At 40.6% G+C, this 22,733-nt stretch overlaps 1 protein-coding gene across 5 annotated transcripts in view; it reads right to left on the bottom strand.

The window, feature by feature from the left end:
• CDH13 (cadherin 13) overlaps nucleotides 1-22,733 on the bottom strand; it is a gene marked incomplete at its 3' end in the record, with an annotated part of 1,171,491 nt that continues 1,148,758 nt past the window's right edge. For 4 of the 5 annotated variants that reach the window (XM_081031360.1, XM_081031359.1, XM_081031361.1 and 1 more), the window contains 3 exons: nucleotides 8,717-8,950; nucleotides 5,853-6,071; nucleotides 1-1,566 (listed from right to left, as the gene is read on the bottom strand). In XM_081031360.1, coding sequence (XP_080887486.1) covers nucleotides 1,559-1,566; nucleotides 5,853-6,071; nucleotides 8,717-8,950 — 461 coding nt within the window. Of the gene's footprint in view, nucleotides 1,567-5,838; nucleotides 6,072-8,716; nucleotides 8,951-22,733 lie in introns of those variants that run through there. The other variant, XM_081031358.1, reaches the window with a different exon arrangement.

The following is a 22,733-nucleotide window of genomic DNA, read 5'->3' as shown; positions in this document are numbered from 1 at the left end:
TGTTGTTCAGCAGGTTTAACCACCAATACCCATTTATTTTAATGGAAAAAAAAAATCTCTGCATTCTATATGCTCCAAAAAGATTTACTATTGAAACAAATACAATATATGGAACTCTATCGGCATAATTTTACTACAATAAAGACAACAGTGACTTCTACTTCCTACAGAAGGCAAACTGAAAAGCACAGATGCAAACATAGATTGCATAAGAAAGCGTGTGTGTGCGCGTGTGTGTGCGTGGTTAAAACCTTTAGTAAGCAACTGCATTAAAATATGCTAAGACACTTACCTTACCCTAGTTGGTGGCGAACTAATAAAAAGCCACAGGCTGTCACTAGTTTTATCTGATAGAAAAATTTGGTGTGAGCTTTGATGGTTCATTTACAGTTTATCAACAAGAAGATAATCTTAGTACAAGCACTAACTCTCCTCTTACTTTTACATGCTCACGGAATAAAAATCAATTACTTTTCATACAGAATGAACATCTTTTATTTTTAGGTTTGCAAACAATGGTAGTCAATTCACACAAAAGGGTACTTTTAAAACTACCTGTATTTACTCTATTTTATGCATGTATATATGAAACGAATGGTGTGTATGTGCAGAAGTGTATGTCTATACATGTGGGCATATATATGTATACACACGGTACCTGTTGACCCCTTCATATGCATGTGTGTGACCTGGATGACACTTGCCAGGGTACATATACCGAGGTGGGAGAGCTTCTCTGCCATGATCCGTGTCCCCAGAAGAACCAGCGGGACCGTGGATTTAGGATGCACACCAGTGCAGATAAATGCCCATGAAAGAATATTTCAGCCCTTTTCTTGGCATTGGATGGTCACATTTCCTGCTCTGCTCCTTACCACTCTCACTCAGGATCATGGCATGTGATGGCAGTGAAAACCGGTTGTACTCCTCAGACTCAAGAGAAAGACTTCTGTCTCTGCTCTCCCTCTTTGTGGACCTGCCTGCTGGTCGCGGCCGTGTCCAGACTGAATGGGATGGTGGAGAAGCGTCAGTCAGCTCTGGGGCCTGTGCTGCCGCGTTTGCTGCTGAGCCCCGGAGGCGTCAGCTGCCTAGCGTCTATCCCATCTTTGTGTAGCCTCTTAAGGAAGAGTGACATATCCCAACGAGGCTTCTCCTATATAGTCTCTCTCTATAAATACTGGGTATATACACATACAGATACTCATATATATACAAATACTGACCCACAGACAAAGCTGGATGTGTGGTGCTGACTAGCAACATGGCGACACATCAGAAAAAGTAGTCATTGTTCCTGCTCCCAGAAGGTCAAGGTCTATGCCATGATCTTTAAACATTCAGGGAAAATGCAGAGGATTCCATTAATGAAAGGAGAAAGGAAGGTGCTGCCAAAATGGTGAAGTACAGACTAAGTGAAATTGCAAAGGAAATGAAAATCTGGAGCAATTGAGGCCTAGCTGTGAAGTTCGAGAGCTGTAAACGGCAATCTTCAGATTTGGATTTTTTTTTTCCTGTTACTATGGAAACTTGGCAGTCAAGCTTCAGGTGTCAGGAGTTCTCACAGACCTGAATGGCAAAGATTCAGAGTAAGTCAAGGAATATCACAACTCGATTCAAAACATTTTGGCTAAATAGTAGATACATGACTGACAAGCTGTAATAAATGCATTTATAAACATTGCACACCTTGGAGAAAAAATTTTTTCTTAAGTATAATATTTGAAGACAGAATGAATAGTTCGGCTGATTTGTGTCTTAAAAAGCTGGACTTCTTTGCAAATGCTTAGCTCGGAACATCTCATCTCAGACCACCAGTGACTACCGTATTTCCCCCCAAAAAAGACCTAATTGGAAAATAAACCCTAGCATGATTTTTCAGGAGGATATCCCCTGAACATAAGCCTTAATGCATCTTTTTTTTTTTTTGGAGCAAAACTTAATATAAGACCCGGTCTTATTTTTGGGGAAACACAGTACTACCTCTGCTACCCTTTAGCCCTATCTCTTGCGCATTAGAACAAGCTGACTTGGTAGCTTAGAAATTGACGAGCATCGCAGATATTTTTTTTGGTCATAGACAAGAGCAAAATAGCTATTGACATTTCCTTAGACATGGTATATTAGTTTCCTAGGGCTGCTGTAACAAATAACCACAAACTTAGTGGCTTAAACAACACAAATTTATTCTCGTACAGTTTGGAGGTCAGAAGTCCGAAATGAGCCTTATGGCGCTAAAATCAAGGTGTTGGCAGAGCTGTGTTCCTATTGGAAGCTCCAGGGGAGAAGCCATTTCCTTGACTTTTCAGCTTCCAGAGGCTGCCTGTAGCTGGCTCATGGCCACTTGTGCCATTGTCATGGCCTGACCTGTCTAATCAAAGTTCACTGAGCTTGCCAAAGCTACGGTTGCACACCAGCGTGGGTCTTCTATTCTGCCTGGTAATTGTATGAATGGAAATAGCTTGGTTCTCTGACATTTTTCCATAATTATTATACCTTAGATTTGTACCAGGAACTGGTACTACCAAATCTTGTGTTACAATCAATGAAATAAAAACATGGCAAGGTCAACCTACAATGTAAATGACCCTACTTCTGGAATGAACTGATCACTAGCACTATAATGGATTACTCTGTAAAGCTTGCACCTTTTCATTCAAAACCTGTTGAGGGGTGGTGGGTCAGTATGTAAAATTTACCCACCTACCCTGCACCCTATGACTTTTAGAGCTTGAACCTGTCATTTATCTGTTTGGAAAATCTAAAGCAGTGTCTCTCAATTTAGATAAAAAGTCTTTGTAATGTGACTCAATTGCAAACAAGATGATATCATGGTTCAGGGTTAAAGCGGGTTTGGCAGAACAGGCCATGGAGATTAACAAACTAATCCAGGTACAATTTTTGGTGGTTATTTTCTACACCTAGGAACCTTTATATTGTTTGACAATTGAATTTCTTTGTAGTTGGGAGTCTTCTGAACTCATTTAATTCCTTTATTTCACTCGAATTTTTTACTGCCCTTGCTTCTATTGCCTTAAGCTCTGGTTACTTGGCCACAGTCAACTGTATCCTGCAAATTCAGCCGTATTTGAAAAAGGATGTGAAAAGAACATTAAGTGGAATCATTAATTAAAAAAAAGAATACTTCCCAGTGTGGTACCAATAACTTAAAATAATAATTTTGGTCATTGAGAAGAATAGAAAAAAACTCTGGCTGCATAAAACCCACTAAATTAGAAAGTTGCCAATCTCCATTTTAAGTCAATTTAGACGATAACACAAACAAGCCTGCTTCGTAGTGCTGTAAAGTTGATTGCACGAAATCGACTATATAATTTATGTAAAGCTCTTAGCTTCGCATGTGCATGGCACACAGAAAGCCCTCGGAGGTCAGCTGTCATTGTCCAAGTTAAGGGACCCCAGCTCCTCTGCACAGCATGACGCGGGGCCATCTCCAGGCAGAAGCCTGCCTGCTGTCTCTGGTTAGGTGTTTCTCCAGGCCCAGTCTCTGCCTATGACACATTTCACAATAAAGAGGAACAAAATATCGATACACTCAACAATATGTGTGATTCCGCTTAGAGAAAATTCTAGAATAGACAAGACTCCGATTAGAGAAGGTAAATCAATGAGGGTCTGGATTGGGGGAGGGGAATCCCTAGCCAAGGAGTCTAAGGAAACTTCCTTGATGGTGGTGTGTAAACTTGTGCAGAGTTACCAACATTCATCAAATCGTACACTTAAAATGGGTGAATTTTATGGAATGCAAATACCTTAATAAAAAGCATTAGAATTACAAGGATTTTCAGTGGCTGTGTTTTGTGTATCTCGGTCACCTCTTTAAACTTCTTCCCTGGGACTGAGGTTACAATTCAATGTCCTCTCCTTCCCAAGGTAAAGACATTTAATTTTGGCACCTGTTAATATGGTTCATCTGATCTGTCCTTTTATATTCTAGCTATTGCTGATTAATTAAGCCTAAAACAATATTTAAAAAGGTTGCAGGACAATATCCTTCCTTGAACTGGCCTGTGTCACACCACAGAGCCCCACAGAAACCCACAGACACAGCCTAATGGAGATGCCAGCTTGCCTAGGACCTCGGCAGGGCCCTAGGGGGAGAATCGTGCATTCCCTCAATGCCATCCTCACATCGTCTAAACAACACAATTGGCAGTAAAAATAATTTCATTTGCATTTTTTTATGACTTTCAATGTCATTAGTTTTATTTCGTTTATTTTTAGATGTCAAAGAGGGAAGTGGAGATCTCAGTTCAATTCTCAGTTGCAATAAAGTCATCTACAGTATCATCATAAACGCAAATGTTTTTATTATCTTTTTCCACAAGGGAGGCAGTATAATAGTTGAATGCTGGCCTTCCTGCTAACTCATGTGGGACCTTGGGACCTTGCTGAGTTTTCTCATGTATAAAGTGAGATAAAATCACTAGGCCAGTGAAGAAAATAGACAGAAAAGTCACAAACTATCAGGGTATTTGGTTAATAGAGTCTCTTTGGGAACTGAATATTATCGGAGGGGAGGAGAAAAACCTATGTTTTCTTCCCATGTTGTATGATGGGATCACTGCAATTTTATGAACAATGCTTTAAAGAAAGTGTAGGCACACTTTTTCTATCCAGGGCCAGAGAGTAAAAAAACAAAAACGAAACCAAAAACAAATTACATCAGTAACCTTGTCCAAATGTAAATACCAAGTCCCCAAAGGCTTTTGAATGGCATTAGCTATATGTAAATAATATGTAAATAATTGCTAATGTTAAAGTAGGGCTAGTATTCTACAAATAGGAAATATCTGATATATGTATCTATTCATTTTATGCTTACATCTATATGACCAGGCATAATAATTCATTGATTTAAAATAATGTTTCATTACATTACCGCCATTATTACCAGTCTGTGAAAAAAAATGTGTGATTTTTATTGGGGACGGGAACAGGACTTTATTGGGGAAGAGTGTGTACTTCCAGGACTTTTTTTTTTCTTCCCAAGTCAAGGTGCTGTCCTTTCAGTCTTAGCTGTGGAGGGCGCAGCTCAACTCCAGATCCAGTTGCCATTGCTAGTTGCAGGGGGCACAGCCCACCATCCCTTGCGGGAGTCGAGGAATCGAACTGGCAGCCTGGTGGTTGAGAGCCTGCACTCCAACCAACTGAGCCATCAGGGAGGCAGCTCAGCTCAAGGTGCCGTGTTCAATCTTAGTTGCAGGGGGCAGAGCCCACCATCCCTTGCGGGACTCGAGGAATTGAACCGGCAACCTTGTGGTTGAGAGCCCACTGGCCCATGTGGGAATTGAACTGGCAGCCTTTGGAGTTAGGAGCATGGAGCTCTAACCTCCTGGGCCACCGGGCTGGCCCCAAAATGTGTTAATTTTACATTGATCTCTTTTCCTACAGTCCAGCTTCCATCTGTGAATTCTCATGACTATTCTTAAGAAGGTATAGTATCTGCTTTAACCTTGCAAAAGATTATTCTGCGCCGTGCAGAGACAAAAGGGCCCCAGCAGACCAGTTAGCTAATCTGTGCACATTTGTATGAGCTCAAGTTCAGTGGCATGTGCACCAAGTTTTCTCAGCCCCTGGTCTGCAGGATAGCAAAGAGCTCCTCTGCACATAATTCCTAAGGTTGGTTGGCAGGGGGATGTTCATATGCCTTTAAATTGGAGCACCTTTACATGTAAACACTTTTGAGTATACAGACATGAACTAAAAAGAAATATTCCTCTGGAATAAATTTTTTTCTCTTTTTTTGGAATACATTTTCTTTTGAACATACAGAGGCTTCGGTAGAGTTATGTTTTCATACTTGTGCATGCACTGGAGTTAGGCCAACTTACAAGCTAAACTGAAGAGAGCGGTGAGCAGGACTGAGGTGAGACTGAAGTGCAGGGCCCCCGCTGCGTTGCAGTCCACTTTGGAATTCCTGCAGGAACACACTTGTACCCTGAGGTCTGTGATGTTCGTCATGGGTGGTTTCCCTGAATCTGTCACCATGATGGGCAGGTGGTAGTTTGCTTTGTTCAGATTTTGAAGAAGGCTCACCAGGGCGTGTGTATCTGTGAAGACAAGGAGTACCTTCATGAGAGAGGGTTAGACCTTTGCAAATGAAAAAATGAAAACACACAAGACAGGCACTGCGTTTTGCTTATAAGCATGGGAAGGTTTACATTTCAATTCATTAACATCAAATAAAAATATGAATTCAGTTCCTTAGTTGCACTAGCCACATTTCAAATGTCTGGCAACTTCTCGTGGCTGGTGGCTACTGGATAGGCTGGGAGAGAATGTTTCCATCATCGAGGTCTGCATATTAGAGCTATTGTAATCAATTTCAAGAGGGCCCGCTTTTATGAAGATGACTGAGTACCAAGAACTCCTTCCTGTAAACTTATTATGCCAATAAAGCCATCTTCACAAAGATCACATTCCATAGCTAGAAAAATATAATGTAAAAATCCACTCTCAAATGATCATATTGTACGTCTTAAATATATACAATTTTTATTTGTGAATTAAACGTCAACAAAGCTAGAAAAAAAATCCAAATTCAAATAACCAAAATAAAATCTTGGACCTATAAAACCCAAAAATCCCCTCACTCTATACGTGGATAGGACTCCTGTCTGTTGCCATGGGGATGGATTCTGTCTTCTTCAGCAGCCCTCAGCCCGTAGTCTTCGATTTGGGCGGAATGCACAGCACAGTCCACACCGTAGAGACCGGGTCCATGCTTGCTGGGACTATCTTCCAGTGCCCAGGCCTCCGGGCAGCACTCAGAAGTGACCACCTCACCTGGCCACTACTTTTAGCCTCAGGCTATTTTCTTTTCCATTACTCACTCAGGTGACTAGGGATTTTTGTTTGTTTTAAAATGCCCCTTTCTGAGCATAAACAATGCTAAGTATTCAGCAAAAAATTTTGGGACAAGAAAAAGAACTTAGAAGGCATCTTATCTGTTAAGTGAAACCAGGGGAGAAAACAGAGCGTGATGACGCGAAAAAAGAAGCATCTGAAATATTATCCTAACCAGAAGGTGAGGTGACAGCAGCATATATAACCAAGGTAGATAATTAACCCGGTGATATGGCAGATGAACTCAAGGTACATTCTAGGATCTCCCTCAAGGAGAGCAGAAACTCTTTTTTTTTTTTTTTAAATTTATTGGGGTGACAATTGTCAGCAAAATTACATAGATTTCAACTATACAATTCTGTATTATATCATCTATAAATCCCATTGTGGAGGAGAAACTCTTGAATAGAAAGTTCCAGCTGGAAAGAACTGGTCATGATTATTCAAATCAGCTATAGTCACAAAAACCAGCAAATAAAACAGTAGCATCTCAAACAAGAGAAGGGCTGTTTTAATTAAAAATAACCAGTGTAACAAAATTCATTCTTGAAAAAGCAATAAAGTAGACAAATAAGCAAATAGAATCAATAACAAGAGAAAGGCACTAATAAAATGAGATATGAGATTAGGCTGTAACAATACATACGAGATTTTTTAATAGGAAATTGTATGTGTAATTGTATAATACATTTTCAAAACTTAATGAAATGGGTAATTCCCCATTCCCTCTCAAAAATTCTACCACTGATGTGAGAAGGAGCCTTGACTGGGGCAATGGCAGAAGGTCATTAAGGATGACAGTATATGTCTAAGGTGTGAGTGCTGGTTTTTGGCTTTATTGAAAGGCAAGGTAAACTCAGCAGTGAGGACGAAAGTGGGTGAAGTGTTATGGAGAGAGGGATACTTCATAATTCCACACATTGGTGTTTTGGTCTTAATAAGGCAGATAATACACGTTGGGCCTAGTCTTGGAATTCTCCCACGTGGAAAGACGGGTAGGAAGAAACACTGGTTGCACGTTTCATAAATGAGAGACAGGACAGATAGAAGAAAATATCAAAGCGGAAAGTGAAAGCCAAGGATTTGAAAGAAAAGCCAAGGTCATAACAAAGACTAAGTCAATTCTGAGGAGGTCTGCAGCATAATATGGAAGACGGAGGATTAGAGGTTAAGGCTTTCTAAAGATTCCTGTACTGGTGCTTCTCTTTAGTCTTTTATGAAAGCAGGCATACCATGGGAAATCTCTCCGAAGTGCTGCTGAAAGTCAATGCAAACACAGTTATCTGAGAGAGGAGAGACAACAGAGCTAAGACATAATAACCCCCTGGCTTTTGAAGGCTGAACACTGGATGGGTGTATGGTAGGGAGTTATACAGTATAGGGTGTCCAGTCTATGGCATACAGTATAGCATACAATGTGAGGTAGACAGTATACAGTATAGAAAAGATAAGAGAGAGCAAAAGAGAACACTTTGATATTTACATTTATAAGGAACTGATAGTCAATATTTTTACAAATTCACGAGCTGCTAATTGGTGAAGCTAGGTGATGGAGAACTTACTTTTGTATGTGTTTGAAATTTCACATAATAAAGGATTTTTAAAACTTAAAAATATTTTTACAGATTGCATTCATTTGCTGGTGGGAAAATTGTCAGTATTTATAGTGCATAAATAACTTGACATAAGCCATGTGAGAATACAAGAGAGAACAGGAGAGGAGAAACAATTTGGGAAAAGAAACCAAACTAGGGAAAGTAGGCTCGAAGCCAGAACAACGATAGAATGTTTAACTGGAAAGTAGGCTCCGAGCCAGAAGAGTAACGATAGAATGTTTAACTGGACTTACTGTTTATCTTGGAAATCTTCCAGACTTTATCAGGAACAGTTTGTTTATGGATTTCAAATTTGAAAGGATCTGTATTTGGGTGGAGATCCTTATCTGACGCTCCCAAAATGACTACACTGAGGTTTTTGGCATCATTACAGATTTCGGCTACTGTGGGGTAAATGACAGGAGCGTTGTCATTCACATCTTCCAGGGTGATCAGCAAAGTTCCAGTCCCGGTGGCAGGTGGGTTGCCTGCGGGAAAAAAGGACGATGTTAGCACACAACCGAGAGTATAATGCGAGAGTAATGTTCTGTAGTACTTTCCCTCGATATGCTGGACACTTTTATTGTTGGTAACAGGGTTCAAACAGGACTAACAGCAGTACCATACGAGGTCTGACAATTAAGTTCACGAACTTGTTGCCACGTGTTGCTCACGATGTTGTTTTTTGATATCAGGGGGATTATTCATTATGAATTTGCACCAACTGGGCAAACAGTTCACCAAGTTTGCTATTTGGAAGTGCTGAAAAGGCTGCGTGAAAAAGTTAGATGACCTGATCTTTTCACCAACAATTCATGGCCCTTGCATCATGACAATGCACCTGCACACACGGCACTGTCTGTGAGGGAGTTTTTAACAAGTAAACAAATAACTGTATTGGAACACCCTCCCTACTCACCTGATCTGGCCCAATGACTTCTTTCTTTACCTGAAGATAAAGGAAATATTGAAAGGAAGACATTTTGATGACATTCAGGACATCAAGGGTAACATGATGACAGCTTTCACGGCCATTCCAAAAACAGAGTTCCAAAATTGATTTGAAAGGTGGACAAGGCCCTGGCGTTGGTGCATAGCTTCCCAAGCGGAGTACTTTGAAGGTGACCGTAGTGATATTCAGCAAAGAGATATGTACCACTTTTTCTAGGATGCGTTCACGAATGTAATTGTCAGACCTTGTATTTGTATAAAATTGAGTGGTTTCCAAAGCCTGTTATCATATATAAAACTGTTGATGTACGCTCTTCAGCATTCACTTTTAGAATGCTGAGCTTCTAACATGTGAGTTGTACCAACACATTGAAAGTCACTTGAAGAGTAGAGATCACGAGGAGGACTTTTCCTTGCTTACCAAATTCAACCTTTTATCTCAATATCCAAGAATTCCCGTATGTTGGTGGTACAGGGGAATGGAGACTCCAGAAGGCCATGTGGAATGTGGAATAGGTCTACACTGACTGGGTAGTTGACTGAAGAGAGAAACAATTCTTCCAGGGTTTTCTTTTATGGGTGAAAAAGGGTCTGGCATAGCTGATGGTGCCATTGGGGGCTGGCCTGGCCGGCCTGGCATCACAGGACAGATTGAGAAAGGTGGGTTAATTATGAGAAACGAAACCACTAGCCGGCTCCTGGGGCAGTGGAAGCAATCATAACCATCTTTGGGCCTTACGTTTAAAGCCGTGTCTTGTCAATATTTTAGCTACTTCCTGAAATGTTGTTCATTTTAGGGAACATTGTTTTAAGAAGCCCTTGTAATCACCTAAACAATAATGTCTTTCGCTTCAAGAAAAGGGTGTTTAATCTTAATAAGACTCAGCATGATTTCATTTACCTTTCTCTCAATTCATTTTTAATCATCTATGCATCTTGCTCTTGGGACAGACCATTCATTAATAGCTCCTAATTTTCTGCGAGGCCAGTGAGAGCCAAATGTGCAGGCCACAAATAGTAAGTGTATGGATTTGCCTTATTCCAAAAGGATTTCCTGCACTTCTAAAGGTATAGTACTCTAATTTGATGCACTGGTACTGACCTCACGTCTGGCTCCACTTTATTTTTCCTGTCCTCATTTGCACTGAACCAGATTTACAAGCTTAATTTTATTTTGTCTCATACTATGTTTATTTTTTGAAATGCACGTTAAGATTCAAGTTAAGTTATGAATCACATGGGGGTAGAAGTGAATATTTGAGCTCAGGGTACAAGTGTCAAGTGCAAGGCCAGGCCAGGTCTGACAGATTCTGTTGGTAAAGGAACAACGAGTCCTTTTTAGCTGCCGGCCGTTCACTACTTCCCTGGAAGCCGAGGGACTAGTAGGCAAAGATGACCCCCAAACAAACGGGGCCATTTGACTCCTCCTGTTGCTGAGGAGTCAATTTCAAGCTGCTGCTCAGCGGTTTCATTGTCTGCAGTTGCACCCGAAGAGGGGCAAGCAGGGAGCCTCAATCCGCATCAGAACCCGGAAGATGATGAGAAACTGTCTTGTGACAGCCTCGCAGGGGCCATAGGGAGATGAGTGGGAAATGGATTGTAGCAGCTTCTCACAAGGCTGCCGTGCCCACAGTTCCGAGAGGATCCTGAGATATTCTGCTAACACGGGAATTGGCTGTAGCTCTAGCCTTCACTCCCGATCTATGTCGTTCCATGCAAAGTCATCCGACGCCATCATGGGGCTGTCCCCTACGGCAGGGTGGATGGAAGCACAGCAAGGGGAAGAGGCTGGAGATATCCAGCAGGGCATGGGGGCCTTGACTGTCACGATGAATTGCTTGCACTGATTCTGGGGAGTACACGAAGCCAATAGAGGTTTACAGAAAGTCGGTGGAACAATCTGATCTGACGTAGTTTTAGAAACACACAATGGAATTGACAGGAGATGTTGGACGCTGGAGGCAGGGAGACCAATCATTGACTGAGTCATGATGTAGGCAGTCTGACCAGGAAAGAAATGTCTCCTCTTGGTGATTAGGCACTCAGGTGAGGTTGTGGGAGAAGAGCAGAAGGGAGCAGGGAGTGGAAAGATGAGTTCAGCCTTGAGTAGAGGGGCACAGAACTTAGGAGAAATGCCAGGGCTGAGTTAGTGAGCTGGGCGTTGTCAACACAGATGCTTTGAAACCTTTGTAGCAAATTAGGTCACCCGAGGTGAAAGTGCAGAATGACAGAGGGGTGGAGACAGAAACCCCAAAGTTTCAAGAGCAGATGATAGTTTGACGACGCAAGGTAGATGCATTAGAAAAGAAGGCAATGCTCAATAAACAGTTAAAAGTGTTAGGATGCCCAGAAGGATAAGGAGTAAAGAGAAGCAATGGGATTTTGTAAGGAGAATGTTATTGGTGACTTGTTTCAGGGAGAGGTTTCCATTAGTGGAGAAGAAACCAGCTTGACCGAAGCTGAGCAGTGAGTCATGAAGCAGTGAGAACAGACTCTTTAGTGAGGCTGGTGAAACTTTAAATATATCAACATCCAAAGACAGTTCTAGAGTAAGCATTCAAATAAATATCTGCTAAGATAGGAACACACATGTAATTAATCGTCAGAAGAATGGCTATTTCTAAGGGTGGCATATCATCAACTTTTATTAGAGCAAGAACGCAAAGGAAATGCATAATTACTTTAAAGTTGGTTTTCCAGCGTCAGCTTTAGTCATTTGGTTACATTTCTTTATTGAAAAATTATTTTTCTTTTTTTATTGAACTAATTGAATATCTCAGAGGAATCCATTTTATTTTTTTCACTCTGAATATATTATGAAGTCATTTGGTGGAATGGATGAGAAGGCATTATGAGTATCTGAAATATGGCTATAAGAATCGGCCTTTTGTGAACTTAATTATACTACTGTCTTCTATTCCCCATGTGTTATTCCCAGGCCAGCCTGATGATGTCTTTTTCTGAACTCAAATAAAATGAACTTTTTTTTTTTCATTGATAAGGTAAAGAGTGGATTCTCAAAATCCTCAGGGAAAGAGCCTCTCCTGGTTTATATGCACAGAGTAGAGAAAAATCACTATCAAAAATTCAAATATAAGTCAAAATGTAATGATTCTTCACAAGCCCGTTTTGTTCCAATAGTTCCAGGGACCATAGAAGCTCCTATTGGAGCTTCCAGGTAATTCCTTGGCGCTCAGCAAAAATCCCTCATCCCTTCTCTACCCCTTTCCATCAGCAAACCCCAATTCCCAAGGGACTACTCTACATAACTATATAGCAGAGCCAAAGCATGCCTGGAACTGTGCCCTCCATCATGGATTTCCTATTGCAATAGAAAAAAAAAAAGCCTGAATTTGAGGAAAACTCCCAAGATATGGAGCTGGAACCATACTTCCTCTTCCTTTCAGCACCCTCAGAGGAAGCCCATGTGCCATGTTCTAGGGGTAGCCAATTTAAAGATCAGAGGAAGTCCAATCTCCGAACACATGGAGGGACTGCTTGGTGTTTGCAGGGGCTTTTGTCTTTATAATGTTAGGAGATGAAAGGGACCCTGAATGATGAACCATATCTGCTAGTGGGTTTTAAATTGAGTGGGAGGTGCAGACCCTGTTGCAAATCTGATGATGAGGGTCCTGGCCCTGCCCCTAGGGGAATGCACCTCCATTCACACTGAGGGGTCAGCAGACACCGGAAGTGCAGCCGTGGGCTCGGCGCAAGTTTAGAGCAACTAAGCTGGGACACCATTTTTTAAGGTGTGATGAGGCTGAGACCCAAAGACAATTAGGTCGGGCTCAGTGTAACTAGGTGAGTCTCAGGCTTTCTTCTCTAGAGCAAGGGTGAACCTTTACTTTCCAAGTGAGAAATTTACTAAGTAGCTAGTTTCTTATAGGCTCTTATTTCAACCATAAAAGCAAACTAAAATTCCTAAATCATGATCTGGGTTATTCTTATTCTTATTCTTATTTTAATCTTCTTTCCTATGAGCTACTGTTTATTATGGTAAAATATACGTAACATCATATTTGCCACGTTAATCATTTTTAAGTATACAGGTTCGTGGCATTCAATACATTTACATTTTTGTGCAACCGTCACACCATCCATCTCAGGAACTTTTTCATCTCCCCCACCTGAAACTCTGTACCCACTCAACAACTCCCCATCTCCCTCTCCGTCAAGCCTTCACATGTTGGTGGCTTATTCATTTTGCTTCTAGCTCTCACGCTATCAAACAATGGCAAGACATGGGGAAATATTTGGTCACCATTTTCTTTGCTATGGATCTGCATGGCGGAGTCTGTTCCATCTAGAGGACTGTGACTTCCAGACCACAGAGATGTTTTCACTTCATTAAGTTGGCAGCCTGCCACAGTCTTGCCAGCGCTGGCCATGTCTTGCTCCCATTTCTGGTTTTGTCACGTCTACTCAGCACTGAGAGCTTATACTATCTCTAAGCATATTACAGGACCAAGACAGGACCAAATTGATCCCAACACTTGATTTTGAAACCAGACAATTTAACTTGTATTTCTTTACTTTGAGTGGTGATAACTGTCCATCAGATGACTGAAGTGGCAGCCCGTGCTCGGCAGCGGGCCTGTTGCCAGCTGGGCTAAACCCTTGTTCTGGTGGGCTCAATATTTTACACTTGGACTTGAGCATTCTAGGTTTAGTGGGGGCAGAGGTGCACATTTTTCTAAGAGAAGCAGGATCATGTAACTAACGGAAGGTGAAGATTTATGTAGAGAAACTGAACCCCTGCTGTTATTCAGAGTTGAAAAAGTCCAAGCAAAACAGATGGGTTGCTGCTTTGAGGATTTGGAGTCTAACTTTCTAGTTTTCCCTTATTTTCTAGAAGAGCAAACTGGGACTTAGATTAAGCAACTTATCCAAGGCGACCATAGGTGCATTGCTTGTTTGAGAGCCGTGGCCTGAAGACGTGGTATTCCCAGGCCACGAGATCTCTGGGCGCTCCAGAAAGTGAATGGAATAATGCTTGGAGCGTGTGATGCAACCTATCATCTGAGTCAGACTACAGTGTGTAAAATTTCAGTATTTTGGTGCTTGTGGTTGACATCGAGCTATGGTAGAGGGTAAAGAAAAAAAGAATCTTCCATGCTTTCTTTATTTACATGACCAACACTAGATTGCTTTTTCTGGGAGCCCTACAGAGCTGAAGCCAGTCCCCAGAAAATGGGTTGCACATGGGTGCACTGTTTTGGTGCTGTGAGTGTGACCGTCATGAGAAACAGGGTAGATTTTTGGTTTTTGTGTGTGTTCTTTTTAATCATAGGGATTTTATTTTAGTTAGAATCCTGACCAAACAGGACTTCCCCTTAGCTAAAAAACACTGAGATTTTTCTGATAGGTTCCATTATTCAGGAAAAAAAAAATCTTGTCAGTAAGAGACATAGTTAAAAACAAAGTAGGACCCTAATTTAAAAAAATATGTATGATTAGAAAAAGATGAGAAAGAAATACACCAAAACCTAGGTAGTGGTTATCTCTCCAGGTAGTCAACATTAAAATAATACTTTCATTTTTTAAAATTTTCTTCATAATAACCACGATTACTATAATAATCAGAAACCGAAGTGTAAACTCAAAACATTAAACAGGGATTTAGAAATATTTTCCCAATTCCACTTTACTTCCTTGTCTCTCACTCGATCATTTGTTTTTACAATGCATTGATATTTAGTAAATTTACAGAGTTTGTGCACCTAACACCATTACTTAATTTTAGAACATTTATATTACCCCAAAAGGAAATCATGGGCCTATTTGTACTAAATCTCCTTATCTGCTTCCAGCTTTAGGCAACCACTAATCTGCTTTCTTTCTCTAAAGATTTGTGTTTTCTGGAAATTACTGTAATTAGGATCATACAATATGTGGACTTTTGGGTCTGGATTTTTTACTTAGCATAACATTTCTGAGGTTCATCCATGCTGTGGCATGAATCTGCACTTCATTTCTTTTCATGATTAAATAATATTCCACTCTATGGATAGACTGTGTTTTATTTATCCATTCACTAGCTGATGGACATTTGGATGGTTTCTACTCTTTATCTGTTATAAATAATGCTGCTATAATCACCTGTATACCAGGGACCGGAATTTCACAGGCCACAATGTCCCTTGACTAGTAAGACTCCAAACACATCTCCTCACGAGAGTCCCCTTAGAAGAATAGGGTCCTGGTCTTGCCACAGTTTCATGGGCCAGCTTCATATGCAGAGAATGTCAGGATCTTAATGAGAACTTTCAGAGGCTAGCTCTGAGAAGTACAGGAAAGCAGTCAATTTTTCTAGCCACTGGTCCCAAATCTTCCCTGAGCTGGGCCTAGAGGCATGCGTCATGAGTCTTACCTTGGGAATCATGAGTGCAAGTGGTTTTTATATGGGAATAGTGTGCAAAGTGAGGTTGCCTATGTGAAGAATAAAATGCAGGAAGGTAGAGGAAGGAGGAGGAAAAACAGGAAGCACATTTCTGAGTTCCACGGGCTCTGAGCATCAGGACTGTTCTCCCTGCTGGTGTGGAAGAGTAAATTTTTGAATTTAGGTTGATTTGAAAAAGCTAATGATAAATTGCTCTTTCCAAACATTTAACCATATACTCGTATGTTTACATATCTATAGATTTCCATCTCTATCTCGCTTACATTCTGACAATAGTGACTGCATCTATATTGCAGTCCTCCCTTATCTCACCTAGGGGAGAAACAATCCTGTTTGTGTGTAATGGAGTCTAAGGAACTGGGGCTCAGAGCAGGGAGTCAACACCAACACAAGGAGAAAGACCTCAGCTGGTGTCTCAAGAAAGATTGAGGCCCAGATTCTGGGGGAAAATCAGAAGATGGGTCAATTTATAGGAACCAAAGTTCAGAGGTGGGCACCTAAGCAAAGGCTGGGCAGCCCAGCTAGTTTTTGAGGTTTGTTTGTAGGGTCAAGATGCATGAGTGGGGCAATCTACTGCCCATCGAGTTCCCTCTGTGTTTCTGTGCTCCTGTTGAAACCTCACCAAGCAGCTGTGTGCAAATAAATGCCAGATCTTTTCCTTCGTATGAACAGGGTGCTAAGCTTATCTTCACCTTTGCTGGAAAGTAAGAGTGGACCAGGGTTCTTCTCTATGTGGTCACCCTTTATATTGTTTTGTTCATCCCTATGTTTTATTTACTATGGCTTTTTAGTAACAGTATTTTGCAAAAAATTTGGCATGTGCCCCATAAGTCAAAAAATCTCACTGCTCTTATTATTTCTTTTTTTTGGCTTAAAGTTATTTATTTATTTATTTCATATTTATGTGGCTAGACTGGCTTTCCTTTATTTAATATTTGCATGGTGTGTACTTTTCTATCCTGTAACTTTCAGTATTTCTATAAGTGTGGAGTAGTTTCTATAAGTTATAAGAAATAACTTTTATTTTAGTTATTTTTTAACAGCATATAATTGTTTTTTTGTTATCCATTTGTCAAACTTTATCTTTAAGACATTTCGTGTATGTATGTACATTGAATGTAACTATTGATATCATTTAATTGATTTTTGCCATTGTATGCTCTACTTTTTATTTGTTCTGTTTTTAAAAAATATTTCTGTTTTTCCCAATTAAATTTATTGGGGTGACAATGGTTAGCAAAATTACATAGGTGTCAAGTGAATGATTCTGTAATGATTCTGTAATCATCTATATATCACATTGTGTGTTCACCACTCAGAGTCAATTCTCCTTTTTAATTCACAAGCATTTTAAAAATTGTTTTGTTAATAAAGATACTGCCAATTCCATTTTATGCATTGAAAAATTTTAATAGCAAACCAACAAAAAACCTGGTAGAAAACAGATTTGCAAAACGTAATGCCAGGTTTCTGTGTATAATACTTGATGTAGAACGAAGACAATTATTCACATAATCAGACTCAAAAATTGTTTTAGAAGAGAGAATAATCTGAAGCACTGAACTGTTTTTAAAAAGCCAAACTTTTGGCTTTTTGGTTTACGCTTGCGGACTTTTGAGGGAAAGAAAAAAATAGGGGAAGAGTTGATTTGGACGTCATATTTAAACATGAAAGTTCCATTTTATTCATTCAGTCAATAATCATTTATTGGGACTCAGCCCTGTGCCTGGTTGGGTGTGCACAAAAATCCATAGTACAGGGTGCCTGCTCTTGAAACCCTAAATGTGTGGCAGGAACAGATATGTAAATGCAGAATAGCATTGAAAGTGCAGGAAGAGACATGAAGAAAAAACATCATGGGAGCTTGTAGCATGGAGTAATTAACCACCTGGGGACTGATCGGAAGGCTTCATGAAGAGATGGCATTTGAGTGTGCTAGAAATGAGAAGGCTTTGTGGAGAGAGAGAAGGCTGTTCTAGGAGGAGGAAATAGTGAGGCTACTTTTGTGGGAAGAAATGTGAAGACTTTTAAGCAGGAGAATGGCTTTGATAAAAGCAGAAGATGCTGGAGGCATGGAAAGGAATCCACTTGAGTGAGGAGAGAGGACATAGGAAGACTAGCTGGGATGCCAGTGCAGTAATGGAGATCAACATCGAGGGCTGAGATGAGGGCAGCTGGAATGCAGAGGCAGAGGCTGGATTCAGGAGGCAGAACAGACAGTGAGAATTGGAGTGGGAGTGATGGGGTAGGTAGGGAATGGGGTTTTAGCTTGGGGACTGTGCAGTCGGTCACGCTATTAGCTGAACGAGGGAATGGAAAATAGAGAGAAAAACCAGCTAAGAGACACTGTGGCAGGAGGAATTGAGCAGGCATAGATGGGCGTTGCAGATAGTATTTTAATGTTCAAATCAATTTCTTTTCCCATGAATGTCTGAAAACATTCTGTTCAAGATGGTTGATTTGGCTGGTCAATGGGAAATGTTTTGCTATCAGGTAGATGAATGTTGGCTTAACCCCCTCTCCAGTCAGATAGGCAACCTCCTTGAATTGATGCTGGTGTCCAAAGTAGCATTTTCTGGCTAATTTTCAGATTCAGAGCCCTACTCTGAGTGGAGGCCTCTGCAGCTCACTCCTGCCCTAGAAAAATGCTCAGACCACCAGCAGGGTGATCATCAGAGGGCATGTCACAGTTTGCCTCAGACGCTCACGATTTTGTAATGTTAAATTTAGAAAGTCAGTCTGTAATCTCAGTTCCAGGCAGTTGACTTAACTGTTTATTAGGTGTTTACTAGACACCAGGAATTTTGTATTCATGATTTCCAGTCCTTATAACAATTCAGCAGGGCAGGTGGCATTGTCCTCACTCTGCAGATGGGGAAACCGAGGCGGAGTGAGCATAAGTCACACACCTAGGGTGGTACAGCTGAGTTGGGGAGGTGGCTCATTTCGAGGTACAGCAGAGCACCAGGCCCCCACACTGTCTATGGATTGCATATGCTGTCTTCAAATGGCTCTCATCACAGCCTCGCTGTCACCAAATCTCAAGGGTTCTTTTATTGGGCCATTTTGTCAGTGACAAAATTGAAACTAGTATTTTCAATGTGATTGATATTTTACGGGTACTTGAAATAACAAGGAATGATGGCTGGGTCTTCGAATTGATTTTTCTTCCTTAATTACTATAACAGCTGAGATAAGGGGTGTTAAACTGGCTTAATTGGGTTGCCATCATAACTAATGGCTTGGTTTTATCCAAACTAGCATCTTTTAAGTAGGATTAATCTAAATAATCTTACTATGTCCTCCATGCAGTCTCAAGCTTGGTCGATCTACAAAAAGAGAAAGACCACACATTGTGGCATTGTTTTGAAGTTCACATTCCCTGCTATGCGAGGGGGGGGGGGGCTTTGTGATTTACCGTGTTTCCCTGAAAATAAGACCTAACCAGAAAATAAGCCCTAGAGTGATTTTTCAGGATGACATCTCCTGAACATAAGCCCGAATACATCTTTTGGAGCAAAAATTAATATAAGACCCAATCTTATTTTCGGGGAAACACAGGAGTAGTTCAGCAGTCATTTCATATGGGGCTGAATAACATTTTTGTCCTTTAATCAATCTAAATGTACTCTGCACAATATTTCAATTTTGAATCAGCTGGCATCATCAGAGCATCCATCACATAGGGGCCGAGGGAAAAGACAGGTTGAGACATGATAGATCTCAGCCTATGAAAAATCATTATCTTCGTCTTTTCCACTTGAGTTTTACAGCTGTTCTGCTTGGTTCTCTATCTGTGTTTTCTCAGTAACCCACATCACATTTTTCACTGACAGACTCAAACATACTTTATACAAGTTGCTAAGTCATGAAAACATGCTGCTGAATTTAGTGATAACTGGGCTTGTTCTGATGCTATCATTCCCTTATTCTTTCAAATGAAAATAGAATGCGACACTTTTGATAATCACATAAAGACTTAATATGGACTCAGTATCTCTTAATAGAGGTAGTATGGGCTTCCTGGTTCAAACCATCTCATATGCACTGAGTCTTAGGAAGAACTAAAAGGCATACCCCCCCCCCCCCCCCCCCGGCCCCTGTTTCTTTAAACTCTCTGCATAGCGGGGGTGCTGAGAGCAAGGGCATTTGGATTTAACTGAAGCCAAATATGTGTCTTTGGCATCTGGAGCCACAATTTTAGACCTTCTCTGAGGGCGTGAGAGCCATTCAATACTACCGTGTTTCCCCGAAAATAAGACCGGGTCTTATATTAATTTTTGCTCCAAAAGACGCATGAGGGCTTACGTTCAGGGGATGTCATCCTGAAGAATCATGCTAGGGCTTATTTTCCGGTTAGGTCTTCTTTTCGGGGGAAACACGGTAATGGTGAAATGCTGAACCCCATACAACTTCAGAACAGGAGGAGTGAAAGATGAGGTTATAGGTGAGAAGGGGCAGGAAGACTAGCCCAACAGAATCCTGAGTGAAAGGCGGTTAACCAGAAGCAGCAGCCAGCTCTGCCTTTTCTGCCTGAAACCGTCCCAGTGGGATTCCAGAACTCCTAGGAGAAACTGCTTATGACTATTTTCAGCCCACATAAGGCAGTGAGACTAACATGTGACCTTTCTGGTGGTTACCTGGGCAGGTGTGATAATCACACCGGGATTTGCCCTGTCCTAATTGCTGCTGCTTTGTCTGTTGTCAGCACAGTCCCAAAGGAATTCCATCTTAGTGCATTCCCGAATGTTCTCTCTGCATCTCGGTACTTTCCTTAACAGTTATTATTTCCCTCCCTGTTTAAAGATAGGCCAGCAATTCTGTGTTCATTGAAATCTTTAATAAAAGAGTTCCTGTACTCTGACGGCACTATGTTAACCTTTTCAGAAAATCTGGACCACATAAGGTAAATGATGACATTCTTCTCTAAAGATAAAATGCTTGCCAACATTAAAGGTCATACCTTATTAATCTATAGGATTAAAGGCTTTACTCTTCCAATCATTTAACTATAGCCAGTCCTGCTTTATTAAAACAAAAGCATTTCAGTTATAATGAAACAATGTTAGGTAATTTGTAGCTCATTAAAATTGTTATCGGTTTAGGAAAAATGCCCCATATATCCTTCAATACTCTGTGAGTTACAATTTAGCCTCTATCCGCAGGGAGGTGCTAAAGTGTCTTTTCCTCCCCAATTATCTAGAATCTGGGCATTATTAATATTATCATGTAGCATGGTTCTAGAATCTATCTAGACTAGTTTTGGGGACCCAAGGTCCAAAGGGCTTTTTATTTCTTTTAACCTTAAAACAGGTTTCCAGCCATGCTTCCAACTGTCTTTTTACATCACCATTCTGAACTCACAGTTTCTAGTCTCTAAGAGGTACCTAAAAGAAAATTCTCTTTTGGAGCTGCCACTATCGTTGTTCTGAACTGAATAAATAGAGCTGTGTGTAGCAAGTGATGATGGCGACATTCTGCCTTTTGCAAAGTATTATAGAGACTGCAGAGTGCATGCTTTACTTTGTTATCTCTGCAGACATCCTATCACTCACCTTTTCCTGGCCCATCAGCAGCTGAGGATTGTCCTTCTTTCGAATGATAAGATGCTGTGAGTCTATCTCTAGGGTAAACAGGTGCTTAGGGAATACATGAATGGTTACAGCCCTCCGGGGAAGGCACAGTGGGCCACGTACTTGCTCTTTGCTTTTGTTTTTATTGAAATATAGAAATGTTCATGTTTTCATAAATCCACAACTTGAAGAATCTGAACACAACCATGAAGTCCAATATTATAACATCAGGAAACCCATCCATGAGGTAATCCAGCAGCAATGATTAGTTTCACGTATGTTGGAGCTTTGTATAAATGGAACCATTCAGTATGTGATCTTCAGTTTCAGACCCTACCCCTTTTTTTTGCTCAACATTATATTTGTGAGATTCATTCATATTGTTGTAAATAGTTGCAGAACATTCATTCTCAGCATTGCATAGGCTCAATTGTGTGAATATACCACCATTTCTTAAATTCTACCTTTGTTGGGCATTTAGATAGCTCCCAGTTTTGGGCTATCATGAATAGTGCTGTTGTTAGCATTCTGACACAGGCATGGTGGTGAGCACAGAGACACATTTTTGTTGGATATATAGCTAGGCATGTAATTCCTGGATAATACGGTATATTCAGCCTTAGTTAGTACTTTCAGTTTCCAAAGTGGTTGTACCAGTTTATATTCCACCAGTTGGATATGAGAGTTCCAGTTATTTTACATCCTTGCCAACACTTGGCATTTTCCTTCTTTTCAGCTGTGTTATCATCAGGGTCTGCATATGTGTGGATCTGTTTCTGAACTCTCTATTCTATTGTACTGGTTAGTTTTTTTTTCTATCTTTGTGCAAATACCACAGCGTTTTAATTACTATAGTTTTCTAATAGGTCTGATTATATGGTAGCATAAGTCCTCCAACTTATTCTTCAGTAAGTTGCCTTGGCTATTTTTAGCCCTTTGTATTTCCACATGAATTTTACAATCAGTTTCTTCCTCTTCTCCTCAAAACAAAAACCTGGGATTCTGTTTCGTATTACACTGAATCCTTCAGGTCAATTTGAAGATAACTGACATTTCAATAGCTTTGAATCTTCCAATTCATGAACATGGTATATCTCTGTATTTCGATATGATTTTTCTTTTTTTTGAAATTCTCTTAGTAGTGATTTGTAGTTTTCAATATATAGTCTTTTCTCTGTGTCCTCATATGGCAGGAGGGGCAAAGGAGCTCTCTTGGGTCTCTTTTATAAGGGCATTAGTCCCATTCATGAAGGTTTTCATCCTCATGACCTAAACATCTTCCACAGGCCCTACCTCCAAATACCATCACATTGGGGATCAGGTTTCAACATATGAATTTTTTGG

This window comes from Rhinolophus hipposideros (genome assembly GCF_964194185.1).
Source record: "Rhinolophus hipposideros genome assembly, chromosome: 21".
NCBI lineage: Eukaryota > Metazoa > Chordata > Mammalia > Chiroptera > Rhinolophidae > Rhinolophus > Rhinolophus hipposideros.
The sequence above is the reverse complement of the archived record's forward strand: the minus strand, read 5'-3'. Positions and strand labels throughout refer to the sequence as shown.